The sequence below is a fragment of the Cyprinodon variegatus genome, unplaced genomic scaffold (assembly GCF_000732505.1).
Source record: "Cyprinodon variegatus isolate N-32 unplaced genomic scaffold, C_variegatus-1.0 Scaffold608, whole genome shotgun sequence".
Taxonomy (NCBI): domain Eukaryota; kingdom Metazoa; phylum Chordata; class Actinopteri; order Cyprinodontiformes; family Cyprinodontidae; genus Cyprinodon; species Cyprinodon variegatus.
Window position 1 is genome coordinate 101,405 of NW_015151061.1, and position 15,366 is coordinate 116,770.

At 36.4% G+C, this 15,366-nt stretch overlaps 1 protein-coding gene across 1 annotated transcript in view; it reads right to left on the minus strand.

The window, feature by feature from the left end:
* dnah9 (dynein, axonemal, heavy chain 9) overlaps positions 1–15,366 on the minus strand; it is a 228,899-nt gene that overhangs the window by 80,598 nt on the left and 132,935 nt on the right. The window contains exons 55-58 of the mRNA XM_015392821.1: positions 7,611–7,691; positions 7,209–7,388; positions 6,446–6,676; positions 1,833–2,027 (exon numbers count right to left, since the gene is read on the minus strand). Coding sequence (XP_015248307.1) covers positions 1,833–2,027; positions 6,446–6,676; positions 7,209–7,388; positions 7,611–7,691 — 687 coding nt within the window. The remainder of the gene's footprint in view (positions 1–1,832; positions 2,028–6,445; positions 6,677–7,208; positions 7,389–7,610; positions 7,692–15,366) is intronic.

Consider the following 15,366-nt stretch of genomic DNA (forward strand, 5'->3'; position numbering starts at 1 on the left):
TACAGTAGGCTATGGTGTAATTGAGCAATATATGAAAAAAAAAAAATGAAAAAAAAGAACTATGAACTAGTTTGTTTTTTGGAATTGTGAACTATGAACTGAACTAGTTCATTTTAAAATGTGTGAACTGAACTTTGAACTAGTTCACGTAGAAAGAGAACTTTCCCAACACTGTATATATATACGTATATATATATATATATATATATATATATATATATATATATATATATATATATATGTGTGTGTGTGTGTGTGTGTGTGTGTAAACAAGTGATAGAAATAAAGATTAGAGGCTAGAAAGGGTTGTGACTAACATACTGTAAGTTGAAAGACATTGTTATGATCGGAACAAGAAACATTTATATAGGCTGTTTAATTTTTGATATATTTGACAGAACTGCCTTAATCTTGCTTGGATGCAAAGAAAAAAGGAACTTCTTGAAAGAACTCTCTTCCTGCCTACCTGAGGCCTGTGATCTTTTGGTGTTCGTGATCACATGGCTGAGGAACTTATTTTAAGCTTCAAATACTCTAACAACTATCCCAGTCTTCAACCTTAAGGTGGGATACTGGGCCCAACCACTGATGGAGTCATTTTAGTGTTCAGCAGACTTTCCAAACTGCAGTTGACTTCAAGTGCATCAGAAAAGGAGGAACAATGGAAACCACTTGATGCCATACGGATCCGGATAAAAACTTTCCTCCCAGCTCATGCTTTCTGTTTTGGATGCGTACATCCAACTGGAAACTGGTAATCATATAGGGGAAGTGTAAAGGTCTGAAACTTGTTGGTGAGTCAGATCTTAAAACTTGGATCTGATAGTTTAGTTTTGATTAGCTATAGAGCACATTTATTAGTCATGAAGTCTGAAATAGAGACAAGTAATCTAACATTTTTTCGCTGCCCTGCATGAGATAATAAGTACAAACGTTTTCCCAGAAAATTGGGCTCTAAAGATATCCTAATCCAATCTAAGCCAGTTTACCTGCAATATTTGCCCAAATAAAAATTGTTGTTCTAAATAAGCTTTAAGCTCTTTTCGCCTGATTTCAAATTATTCTAAATAAATTATCCTAAAAGTGAAAATTCAAACTGAACTGTGATATAATCTCATTGTTTCAATGGTAACGGTTTTCAAATACTTATGTGTCCCCCTTTCATATATTTTGTTAGGTTCTTCTTAAATTACATAATTTTCTCTGAGCAAACAGCTTAATTTACTAGCCTAGTTAAAGAGCTCAATAAATATCTTAAAGTTAACTTATTGCCATAAAAAAAATCGTTTTTTTGCTGTTAAGGAAGCTAGTGCTCACTTTACTGTTTCTAAAAACTTTGCCAAAGTAGGCTGGTATTCACAGAATAAAGCGATATTTAACTGAATGTTGAATAACTTTAATGCATTTACGTGCAAAACACATGCCTGAAGTAAGTAGGCTACACAAGGGTAGCCAGAACAAAAAGATCAACAAGGGAAATACAAGGGTAGACATAAAGAGAGAAGGCCAGGGTCATAGGTAAAGAAAAAGTAAAGATGAGAATAAAGAAAACGAGTAAGAAAGGAAAGAAAAAACAAAAGAAGAGATGGAAGGAGGGGTACAAGGAATAAATGAGGAGAGGAACGAAAGAACAAGGACAAAAGGAGGAAGTAATCACGGAAAGGCCAGAAATGGAACAAACTATCAAAATAAAAACTTTCCCTTTCACTTTAATATTTTCTTTTTTTAGCCTATCCAAACTTGGGATATACTTTGATCAAATTCCATATGTTTCTAGCCTGTGTAGAAATGCTTAAAATCAACCTTTCATTCCACGCATTAATCCAACTTACATTGATTTTGCTCTTGATGGCAGTAAGCTTCTCTTGTGCGGCAGCCAATTCAGCGTTGGCTTTGCTTAGAGCCTGGCGCTTGGGTTCCACGTCACAGTAAACCTCGTAGTATCTGACAATGTTTATCACCCAGGAACACAAACCGGCTGCTGCGGAGGATTTGGAAGCCACCAGGTGTGGCTGAAACTCTGGATCCTGGACAGCAAAAATAGATGAACATAAAATGTTTTAGAACATACAAAACAGTACCTTGCAATGGGAAATTTGTTGCATAGGCTCAATTATACACCTCAATATAGATGGTGAATGGGTAAATTGGGGTAAATTTGGGTAAGTTAGAATTCTACAGAAATAATCATATGCAGAGTAGATTTCTCTTTCACATGTGCCTACACACATCTTTATTCATACACGTATTACCCATAAACATGACCAAAACCAGTGAAAAAATATGCACAACCCATGTAGAGTGGCTAAGAGTACCCCTACTACCCTTCTACAATTTCATATATTTTTCTTAGGAAACCAGTTTGAGCCTTTTTTAACTTACCCCATGTTTGGACATTACTTTAATTCAATGCTTTGTTGCACGTTTTCACGCAATTAATCAAAATGCACATTTATTTTGTTTGTTTGAATGCTTCATATTTTTAAAATTTAGAACATACCTGTAATTATATACTTCCTGTCGCAAAACAAAAGGTTTTTGTAGGCTTTCTGTTTCTTAAGATCATCATAGCACTGAAAAAGCTCTGGTGAAAGTCATTAAGGATATTCTCATAGCCACAGATATCTGTACTTGTCCTGTTAGGTTTCAGTGCTGCATTTGACAGAGGAGATCATAATATTTTTTTAGAAAGACTTGAATATTTTACAGGAATTAAGGGAACAGCATTAGACTAGTTTACATCTTTTTTATCTGACAGATTTTAGTTTGTTCATGTTAATAATTAATCTTCCTCATGCTCCGGGGTTTCCTGTGGAGTACCACAGGGATCAGTGCCAGGGCAAATTCATTAGGGTCATGGCCTATCTCTAGCGGTCCATCGGGGGACAAAACTCATGCAAACATACCTCAGGACAATATAGCCACCAAATAACCTTATATTCATGTGTTTGAACTGTTGGAGTCAACTGGCTATAGGGGGACAACATCCAAACTTAGAAAAAACAGAAAGACTCTGGGTTTGGGATTAAATCCAGGACCTTCTAAAGGGAGCAGTGCTGCAAACTTTGCCAGCAAGCAAATCAATACTAGACCTTGGTTACAAAAATAAATACAGTCATGTGACACTTTGTACTTTGTGTTGGCATGAGACTTTTGGAAGTATTTTTCCAGATCTTTCAGATTTCTATTTTCTTTTGTATGTATTTTGAGCATTTCTTTGTCTTTCTGTAATAAGTGTATTTTTGCTATGCATGTCCCCCTTTTTGTTCATACTATGTTCAGGTTTTTCCTTCTATTTTTATAGTTTTTACTATAGCAATTAAAACAAATGAAGGCACAGCTTATGGTTACCTCTATGGTGATTGACTTGACTACTTTGATGTGCACAAGGAGTTGACTGACAGTGTCACAACAAATTGACGCTCATACTATCTTTTAGCTTAATATAGAGCAAACCAACTCCAGCATGCTGTAACTAATCTATTAATATGAATGAATTCATGCAGTGCAGATATGTGATGAAGTAAAGGTGACATTTAAATGCTAGTATAAGAGGGGTAGGCTTGGTAAGAATTCTGTTGGGACTTTGGAGGAAGTGTGACTTGGGTGCTCATTAAGACTACATTCAGCAAATTCTACTGCTGCTAGATTAATTGAAAATATGTCCCGAAGGGGCTTTAGATGTCAAGCAAATATGGCATATAAAATATTCAATAACCCTTTAGATATCTGGCAGAACATTTTGATTGAAAGGTTAAAACAAGCTAACTGTGGCCAGGTTAGAAGCTTAACCTTTTAAAGCCTGGGCCATGAAATAATTGACAGAAAAGTTTTATTTTTTTTTTCGTTTAATTTTCTGACAAATTAAATAACAAACATGCATTTTGAATATATAAGTTCAATTAGATAAATGTTTGCATCGATTTTAATACATGAAGCATTTCTGTATAATCTTTAATACGTTTTCTGTTCAGGTGTCTCGGTTTTCGAGAACAAAAATATCACACTGATGATGCAGAGGTCTCGAAAACTCATGTATCAAACATGATACACTTTGCTCTAAAGGGTTAAAGTAAAAAAAATAAAAAATGGGAAAACATAAAATATTCTGTTTATTTTTCTCTCTGGAAAAGAAAAATACTTTCAACAGCAACTAATCATTACAATTTTTTTTATGTTTATTTAAATGATCAAACAAAAGGCAGGAGAAATGTCCTCAGTGAGATTTTTCTGGTAGTCATGTACCCGTTTCTGACATCAGTGTCAGGAATGTTTGCCCTAAACCTCATTTTCAATCAAAAGTGGCTTTAAAGGTATTTTTGTTATTCCCCCCCCCTTTCTGAATTCACCTCAGAATAAGTTAAAGGAGTCATCACCTACAAATCTGACTTTTAATGTTAACATGTGTGTTTTGGACTTTTATTCAAAACTATTCACACTCTGGATTTTGCAGAGTGCTAAGTGGCTTCTTTTTTTTTTTTTTTAGGCTCGTTATGCAAACCAGAAATGCCCATAAAAGAGTGTGCTGCTAAAAGCGTGATTTTGACCGCCCTTCTTTATTAAGGAGGGAATATAAAGGGCGATAGCATCCTTCCTGGCTTTCCTCACTCCCATCTTTATTCCACCTTAAAGGGCGATTCCACCAGTCAGGGATTAAATTACAGGCAGTCGGTAATTGTAGCTGGTTGTGTAACATTTTACCTGGTATTCCAGCAATGTTAATGCTAACTTTGCTAATTCTACCTCCACATAAATGTGTACACACATACAAGTTCCTCACAAGAAAAAAAAGGCGTATGAAAATGTGCCCTAAATTAGATAAAACATTAATTGAAAGTCGATTTCAAAAGGATTGTATAAGTAAAATGCAAATTTATGACTCCTTTAAAGATATAACTAATAACTAAACATGTTTCTTTAAGAAATAATCTCAGGAAATCACCAGGTAGTAAGGAAATAATCCTAATATAGGCCTAATTGAAGAATTTAGTTGTTCTGTTTTTTTCTTGAGTGTTATTCTTAAAAGTTATTATAATATAGGCCTAATTGAAGAATTTAGTTGTTCTGTTTTTTTCTTGAGTGTTATTCTTAAAAGTTAGATGTGATGTTAGTATGTAATGAACTGTATTGTGTCTGTAAAGTTATTTGAATAATACTTCTAGTTTTTAAATGTGAGGTAAGTCTGTTATTGGATGTGATGAACTCCTTTTAATTTTGTACTGATTAGTGTTTTGATAATGAGTATGGACTACAGGAGGAATAGTCCTTAGTTTGGTAGGCAATAACTGGAATAAAAACAAATGCATAAAAATGAAAAAATGTGTAGCCAAAAATTTCGATCTAGTCCTTGGTGTAAATGGAGGGTGTTTTTTTTCTTGTTTGTTTGTCTTTTTCATGTTGTAGCATCAAGTTCTGTCTCAAATTGTGGCTTCAATGGCCAGACATCGGTCCTCTGTCAGTTGGTTTAAATATGCTCCCCTTGTAAAGGGAAATGCTTAAAATTAACTTTCTAAAGCCTATGAAAATGACTTTCTTCCTCATCATATAATTCAACACTATTCTGCTGCTCAAAGCACTGAAAGCTTTTTTAGTCTTACTATTGTGTTCATAGCTAAATCAATTAATCAGATTAATCGGGATAAATCGATTGTTGAAATAGTCAACTAATTTAAGAATCGATTAATCGTTAACTGAAGTGTAGAAACTTTAAAACATGGCTTTAGGTAACAGAGCTACCAAAATCGTAAAATAAATACATATTTTCATTTCAGATTAGATAACATTTTTGTCTGTCAGTATGCTTCATCCAGAACGTTTTAGTTTCACCTGGTTTAATTCTGTAAGAAAATCTTCTTTAAGAAACCTTTTGCTGTCCGATTATTAATCAATGAATTGAAAAAAGAATCAATAGATTAATCAATTTGCAAAATAATCATGAGTTGCAGCCCTAATTGTAGTGACTAACTTTAACAGTCACTACAATCAAACCAAATGTCTGAAATTCAAACAGGGCAAACTCCCAATAGACTGCTGAGGAACAATATTAAAATTATTCGAACTTGTGAACAAAAGTTTTGTGTTTTAATTAAATATAGGTTTTAGGATTGCCCATGTTTATTATTTACTAGAAACAGCACTTACTATTAAGTTTCAATTTAAGAGCATTTGGCATAAACATTTTGAAGAGACTCAAGTGTGAATGTTATGTACTGCACTGGCATACCTCCTGTCTGCTTCATTGAACCTTATAATCAGGGCGGCTGTTAAATTCGTAACACTTAATTTACTTCTTGATTTTCCCTGGCTGTCATTTGAATGCTTGACAGCCATAATGCGCCAGTGTCATTATGATCAGCGTCCGGCTAAAATTAGGATTCATTAGTAGAACTTACAGCAGAGCGGCAGGCAACTCACCAGCCGGTAGGCGCCATTGAGGAATGCTCACCTGCAGGTAAGGTTGAATGGCCTTAAGGCAAGCCTCGGGGATGTTTTCTTTTTTGAAGTTTATCAGAGAGTCCAGGAATGTGTCCACCTTAGCCATCATCACCTTGGCTGCCTTCCAGCTGCGATCCCTCGGGACTTTGCCTCTAGGTGCCGTCAAGACCATGACTGCGGCTGTAACATTGGTCACTGCTGCCACGGGAGAACCGAAGGACTTCAGCTCGGTTAAGTTTTTCTAAGAGGAAAATTGACAGAACATTGAAGGTAAAATGAGGAAATACATGATTTAATTAAGTTTAAGCAGCTGCACAATCTATCTGGTCTTCCGAGGGGGGAAAAGTAGGAAAAGGGAGGGGATTACAATAAAAGAAGAAGAACCTGTGCTGACTTTGATTCGACAGAGAATTCTAATTAAGGAATCTTGAGAGAGCCCTGAGCAGTGATTGAACTGTCTGTTCTGCTTGTTTGAACAGAGAGCACCTCTTAAACACAGAGGGTGTTTTTGAAATTCCCCATGCCAGCTCTTAAACCTGCATGGGATGCAAGGATAAAGCGAGAAGTCGACGAAACATAAAGACAACATTATTCTACCAAAGACCTGCCTAAACCCTGTGATTTAACTTATCTTTTCTTACCAGTCAAGTCCACAAAGGCTGGATTTTTTATTTTTTTTTTTTATTAGACAAAGAGCAAGGAAAGTAACCCTTTTATATATTTAAACATAATTTACGAAACATATAAAAGTAGAAAGCAGAAGTGGAACTGACTTTATTTAGGGTGTTAAGGGCATCCTGAGCTGCTTGAAGAGCTGGTTCAGCTTTGGCTAAGTCCTCTTCACAGTCTTTCTGCTTGCCACCGACCACAACAGCAATAGCTGCAACTTTTCTCTCCTCTTCATCAGCCACAGCCTTCTCCTTTTTAACCTTCTCTGTTTCTATCCCAACCTCCTGAGGACAGGAAAAGAGGTTTAGTAAGAGAACTAGTAATCTTTTGGTCCATAATAGAAGAAAAAAACAAACAGACGAGCAAAAAGACTAAACTTGATCAATTGGTTAAATTGATCAAGGCCTGGCCTTAAAAATAAAGATACAACTCAGTTTACTATTGAACTAAGATGTAAGAAATCATAGCCCAAGATATATTTAAATTAGCAATAGATATTGTATTACGTGGATGAGCTTGTCGGCATTCTCATTCTTCTGCTTCAGTTCCACTTCTTGCTCAGCTAGCTTGGCCTTGAGATCATCCACCTATCAGAAAAGGAGAGTCAGGAGCTCAGGGGGGGGAGAAACACAGCTAATGGTATAAACATGAGCTATTCCATTTAAGAGGACTACATAGTTGAAGGAAAGTTGGTTTGATGCAGTTCCTGTCAATGTTTAAGAGCAGATACATTAAACATGGACATGAATATCCTTTTCAATTAAAGCTTTTACTCTCCTGTCACAGTATGTTGTATCTCTAGTGTGTTTAAATGGTGATGGAAGAAGCATTGCCTTTGGTGAATGACAACCATTAACATCCAACTGCAACAACTACATGAAGTCACCATCAACATATTCTTTGAAAATGTTCTCGATATACGCTCCCAATTACTACCATACTTGCTATAGCTGTCACCTTTAATAATTTAGCTCTTACTCTTAAGCCTGACAGACCTGGTACTAAGCAAAGACTGCTTCACCCATACAGTATACATTTTGTGAAACTATGTCAAACATGCTTCAATTTTTTGTTTTTCTCAATCCCTCAAAGAGGGTAACACAGCCAACCAGATTGAAAACCTTCTAGGCTGATTGGGTGAAAAGACACATGGTACAACAACGTATGACTTTGCTGTTCCTCTTTTAAAGATAAAATTGTGAATACTGTACTGACAAAACAGAACTCCAGAAAATCCATCTAATTTCAAAAGCTTTAAATCAGCAATAGAAATTACTGTAGGTAAAGTACTCTAAACTAAATATTGTAATTATATAACCTTAAAAACGTTCAATGCACAAAGGCCTCAGGCTTATTCTGAACCCTTGATCTCCATGCCATGAGGCAGCAATGTTACAAACTACACCAGAAACTGCAAGTTGCTTTCCTGACTCTTCAACAGAATGTATACCTAACAGGGCTCCACAATATTTTGAATTGAAATTATTGAGTTCTTAACCTGAATAACAAGGACTAACATTAATGATAGTTTATAGATGAAAGGAAGTAATTTTGAACATTGCTTTGTTCTACAAGATTCTCTTTTATGAATGGTTCAGCAGAGCATTTACTTCCTGATTGACCTTGCAATGGAGAAAATCTTTTGCCACTTTTTATTAGTTATTTAAAACTGCATTTATCTCAGAATTCTGACTTTTTTCCTCAGAATTCTGACTTTAATCTGAGAATTCTGACTGAATTCTGATAGCTAACAAACATGTTAGCATCAAGCTGTAGCCTTGTTTTTTTTAGAGACTGGCTCTCTTTTTTTAATCACCTTCTGCTCTTCCTTTAGTGAAATAGCATCGATGAGGACTTAAAAAGTCGCCTAATTCTGTAATTTTCCATCATTGTGTTACTGGCCCTCTCAAACAATTCATATCTTTGTCAGTGAAGCTGAGTGCTCTCACATCTCTTCCTTCAGGGTGCCAATCTACATTAAGATCCAAAATTCTGAGATTAAAGTAAGAATTCTGAGAAAAAAAACTCATCATTCTGAGATTGTGAGCATTTAGAGAAAAAGTCTGAATTCTAAGATTAAAGTCAGAATTCTGAGATTAAAGTCAGAATCTCACAGTTTTCCCATATTAAGTGGAAATAATATTTAAAAAACATGTTAACTTTTTTTTTCCAGTGGCCCTAAACCTCTTCCATATTTTTTTACCTCTACAGTTAAAGAAAAAAAAAGAAACTAAAGTAACTCCTAGTGTCCACAGTATAATGCAGAACTCTACAACTTCTCAATACCTATGTACTTTACAAAATCGTAATCTTCTAACCCTTTTAGCTACCATAGATCTATGGTGCACTGCAAAAAGACATGTTGGAGAATAAAACAAAACCTTGATGATTTGTTGAAACCCTTGCTGTGTTAATAAAAGCAGTATCTTTGCATCATAGAATGTTTGGTTTCTTAAAAACAACGATTTTCTGAAACCCAACCTAATCGGTTAATTTTTCTTTAGAAAATCAATAGCATGGTGAGTTCTAGGTCATCATATTTACATAACATCTTCCTTTACCTACAGTCTAATTAAATGATAGTTATGAGTAAAGATTCAGACATATTCATAGGGAGGATTTAAGGTATCTAAGGTTTTTCAGGTATCTCTACTTTAATAAGTATTTTTAAGACTTTTTTTTTTAATTTTACTTCATACATTTTAACACAAATATCTTACTTTCTATTTCTTATCTTTGTTAAAAAAAAAAGCCCTATGAACTACTTTGTCAGGAAAAATACTGCCACTGCTTTCTGTGCATAGACTCAGTATAACTTGATCTTTAATATTAGGGGTTTACTCAACAACACATAGCAAATAATAATCTATTTTGGGTATTTGTAGAAACCATCTTGTAGCTCATTGTAGCAAATGATTCTGTTATCTCATTTGAGCTCTCATGTGCTTTAGGGGTACTGATCGTTTATTGTGTGTGATTGTATCAGAGAGTACAACTGCTGACAAAGCTCAGCAGCCATTTAACTGAAATCTTAACATCTTCTTAGTTGTTCAAAGCCATGGATATGATTCTGTTACTGGGAAAGCCTACAAATAAGCCCCACAAAATAGCCTAAACCTTTTTATGATTAGATTTTGTGCCATGCTGATTGGCCATGTGACCTTTAATCTATTATGTTGAGAAAATCTTTCCTTGTCAAAGCCGATAGAGCGACAGAAAAGATGAACGGCATGGATTTCTGGGGGAAAAAAATAAGCTTTCGGATCAAGAGCTGTTATCAACACACACACATATACACCAACAGAGACCAAGGACGGTCATAAAGACAAATTAACTCTTCTACAAATTCCCTTTAACTCTCAAACAAATAGTGCTCTGCATCGGTGTCCAACTGCACGAGAATCGTTGCACTGGGGAAATAAAAACAAACTGTTTTTCCAGCTTGTCTTTCAGCTAATTAACCAACTGGAAATCAGGCCGGAGGGAAGACAGCCGTTTCGGCTCGCTACAGTTCCATGCAAAAGAATTGGTTGAATATTAGAACATCACCAAGTGAGCCATCAACATGATGAATAGGCAGTGGGGGAGAAAGGAAGGAGGAGGGCATGGGAACCAGGGACACACTAATTGGTGGAGGACATGGGTGATATATCTGAGCTGTTTCTGTGTTTATATGCTGCAGATGGAAATCTAAGCAGGGGGGGAAAAAAAACATGTCTCTCTGCTCCTGACAGTCTTTATGAGACAACCCACACTCAGTCCCTGCTGCTGTAAATGTAAATTGGAACAACTCTTTCTTAAGGCAAGATGTTTTGATACCACAGCAACAGCCAAAGTGTTTTTATCCATGTGTGAGATAGCTTACGGGCTTAAATTCAGCAGGGTTGGAGATTTGACTGAGCGCCTCGCATTGCATCTCTAACTTCATTCAGGAGACAAAGAAGCATCTACCCCTTCCTGTTTCTGAACAGGTTGGCTAAAGCCTTCCTCTGACTTATCCCCTGCAGGACTAGTCAGGACTGCTTTAGGTGCAGCATTGGGGTGCATATTTCTAGCCCAAATAGCCAGGACTGACACAGACTCCTGCATGGGTGTAACCATTTTAGAAAAACCGAGCGAAGGTCCTGTTGTCTCCAATTTATGTTTGTTTTGTGGCTGCCATGACCTGGATGATAGAATTTGTATGTACACAAATTATCACAGTGATGTTTGCAAGGGGGCTTATGGGGCTTCAAGAGAGTCAGATTAATTCAGTTCAAATTACACAGTAGAAAAAAAGCCTTGGTCATTTGGCACTTGAACTTGGTCAGAGTTCATCTGCTTCCACACACATCTGATTCTTAAAGGGATAGTTCATTATTTGTATGTGAGATGTGGGGTGTGTTCGATTTCAGAGGCTGCATCCTTCAAGGATGTGGTCTGCCAGGACTGGGTCCTTCGTGGTCCATGAAAATAAAGAGGCTGGAAGTGTTTTTGTTATGGATTCAAACAGGTCAAGCATTCTCTGGCTTTCACTACCCGTACGTAAACGTGACAGTTTAAACACAAAGCAGGCAAAGAATGGATACCTAACTTCTCACCTCTTTTCGGTGTGCTAGTAAGATTTTGGAGGAGCTTCAGCAGCAGTACAGTCATCGTGAATATCAGATTTAAAGTCCCCACACTGCAGAAATATTTAAATCAGTCCTTAAATGTCAGCCAAACCTATTTGCACAGGGACAGAACAAACCTTTCTCAATTACCCTTTAAAACGACTATTCAGATGGAACTATTCATACTTGTATCATAATAAACTCCACTTCCAATATTCACCACTGTTTGGTGCTATTTACCTTTTCCCTTTGAGCAGCCGGCTTATTGGGACTCACAATGAATCACTGAATATCCAAGGCTATGTAGGATACACCAGAACCCATCCTTTAGAATACCGGCAAGACATTTCACCCTAGCGCTGCGTGTCACGAGCCCGTGATGTCATCAATGACCCCTCACACCCTCACCTCACCATGGACTGTTCTCCCTGCTGCCCTCGGGGAAGAGGCTTTGCAGCATTCGATGCAGGACCAGCAGATTCTGAAACAGATTCTTTCCCACCCTCAAAAGACAGCTGAACTGTTGGGAAAAACTCTAAACCATGTCACAGACCTTGCATCAAACTGACCATATAAATGTTTTGTTTTTGCACCATATTTTTTTCTCCCAGAATGTTTACATGTGATCTCTCCTGCACCTTAAGAAAATGGAAATGTCACAAGAGCTTTACAAAAACGAAATTTCATTTTGTATACACTCTGTGCATGGCCGCAAGTGGGGCTTCTGCAGCATCCCCCGGTGGTGAGAGTGGCTTTTAAAAATATATTAGAAACACTTTGCACATTTTATAACTTTCTTATAAACATTTCGGGAAATGTTTTATTTTATTTTGCTATTACATGTATTAGGATTTTAATTTAATTATTTTGAAACCTAATCAACACAAGTTCACTAAAGTTACGATATTATGACGTCAAGCAAGGTAGTTGTTGCAGATAAAAGAGGTATCCCGCTCGCGGCAGCAGACTAGTAAATTTACATAGCCTAATGAAAGAAGATAGCAAGAAATATGGCACAGAAACACATTCCAGATTTATTTTAGAAAACCAAAACCAGTGAAGAAGAACATTAGTACCGCAACCAGGACAACGGAGAGTAACCAAAAAGGAAGAGACTGTCCGCTCCCCCCCAGATGGCAGTTGCAGTGGCAGGTCCAACCCCAGCACCAGCAACCCAGCCTAGCGTGGTTGGATTACATCCAGTTCAAATTTCCTGCATGGTGTTGTTGCAATGAAATTGGCTTGGTTTGCTAGATGATAGTGGCTGCATTATATGATTCTAAAATCATATAATGCATTTTGAACAGCACCCCCTGTTCAAAATGACAGCAGCCCTGACTCTGTGTATACAAAATGACAATAAAAAAATGACAATAAAAGTTGTCTAAGTCTAAAAAGAAGGTTGGATTTGTCGGCCACATAACAAGGAGTCCTCCAAATCTGGTCTTCAGAGGACTCAGCCCAATAATTCAAATTCAGAAATCGGGTCCCTAGCGTCAGAGGCTCCTGCTCTGATAAACAGCTGGTAAAAAGTACTTCTGGCACGGTGGTAAAACTAATTAAAGGTTTTATAAGATAAAAAAAACTACGCATATGATTTGTGAGACTATTTCAAAAATTTTAAAGCATCCCAGAGCTTTGTCAGACCTTGATATCAATTAAGACTTTTTTTGAGCACTATCACCCTGCAATTTGTAGGTGAGGACGACAGTTCCCTAAAAACAGAAAGAGACTAATTGGCTCATCCACAGCCAGCGGAAAGAACCGCTACGGAAAACGAGGGAAGGTGAGACTCTGCACCTACGCACTTTTCTTACAGTAGTAGTCTTAGTGACTGTACTATAGAGACACTATTAAATCTCAGCTACAGATGCTGAACGTTAAACACATCTTTATGTCCAAAAACCTGAACTATAACTTTAAATTCTAGAGCTCGATATGATTTTAGCCCAACCTTTGCTGATATAAGATCGTAACATATTGTTATGGTAAATAAAAATAAATGAATACATTTTTTACAGCTACAATCCAGAAAATATACTCTAGCAATTTATGAGCATATTGGCTATTTTAGAATATTTAACAGTTTCAGTTCTTGTTTCTGTGAATTCACTTTGCCAGTTTGGAACAGCAGACCTGTACATGCCAAGTTGGATCAAACTTGTATATTTCCCAAAACACTTTTGGTACAAATCTTTGGGTTTGGCAAGCACATGTACCAAAACAAATACAGCAGTGTTTTAAACAAATACAGACTTCTAATTTTGAGGAACTGAAGCGTGAATTCTGTTATAGTCTTTAAAAATGGGGAACCACAACACTGCAAAGTATTTAGGATTAAGACTTAGCCAGGCATGACCACATAACAAACACTGAAAAAAACCAATTCTTTTATATATCACCTTTCATATTTATTAAACTCCAAATGTTCTCCACAATAATAAAAACCAGCACATACTAAGAAATCAGCCCCCCTGATACACAGCGTTTCTTGGAAATATCTTCATGGATATTTTATATGTGTATTGTTGTGGCTTTAAAGTGCTTTAATTTTTCGATATTTGACCTCTTAGCCCCGGTGAATCCATCATTAAAGCAATAGCAGGGTGGAGTGTGAGATGGATTGACTATCATACTGGGATGTACAAGGTCAGCAACAATAAACAGGTATCCTGTGGGGTTTAACCTATGCTCCACATCACTGGCAGAACACAATGGATGGCTAAATGTTGTTCAAATAGGCTAGTGTCCAATTTTGTTGAGCCTTTGTTAATTGAAGCCTCAGTTATTTGTTCCTAGCAAATAGTTGTAGCGTATTTTTTAATATGACTTCACAGAATACTTTCTACATACCTTGGTTGTAATAAATAACTATTTGGGCTACTTTTATCTTTAGTACTGTTCCTTTTTTTCTTAACTCAGTGTCATCAAGGTGTTTTTGTACATACAACTGCCGAGCTCTCTGTATATTTTCTGTTTTTAAAGGAATATGCTCTATAAACTTGGGATATGTTTTTTCAGGAAATGTTTAGTTGTTCAGCAGTCGTCGTTGGACCAACAAATATTGCCGCATAGAGTGATGCTTTGAACATCAGCAAGGATTTCTTATCTTATCTAGCAACCCACATTGAAAAGTTAAGTGACTGGAAAATGTCCAGTTTTTATTAGCAAGCAGCTTAGGAGCTATACTGAATAAAATAGGCGTATGTATGTGAATAAAAGCAACTTTATTTGAAATGTAATCACATTAAAGGCAGTAAATGTAATCAGAGAGGTGGAGCAGAAAGTTGGTATATGAGTTCTCAATCTGAGCATGACTTAGAACATTTTTGTTGGTATAATCTGAGACTGGAAGGAGTTCTTAAGAAAACTTAACACTGCTTGTTGTAACTTATCAGCTTCTTTACTGAAGTTCTTGCAACTTATAATAAACTTATAATATTAGCTATTTTATAGCTGCTTGTTGTAACACAACCAATTGCAAACATAAATCAAAGTTAAAGCAGGAAAAGGAAGGACAGCATCTGCACAAGAGTAAAAATAAAAAAAAAGACTTTTCCTGAGGGAGGTTATGACTCATAAAAAGGAGATAGATAGATAGATAGATAGATAGATAGATAGATAGATAGATAGATAGATAGATAGATAGATAGATAGATAGATAGATAGA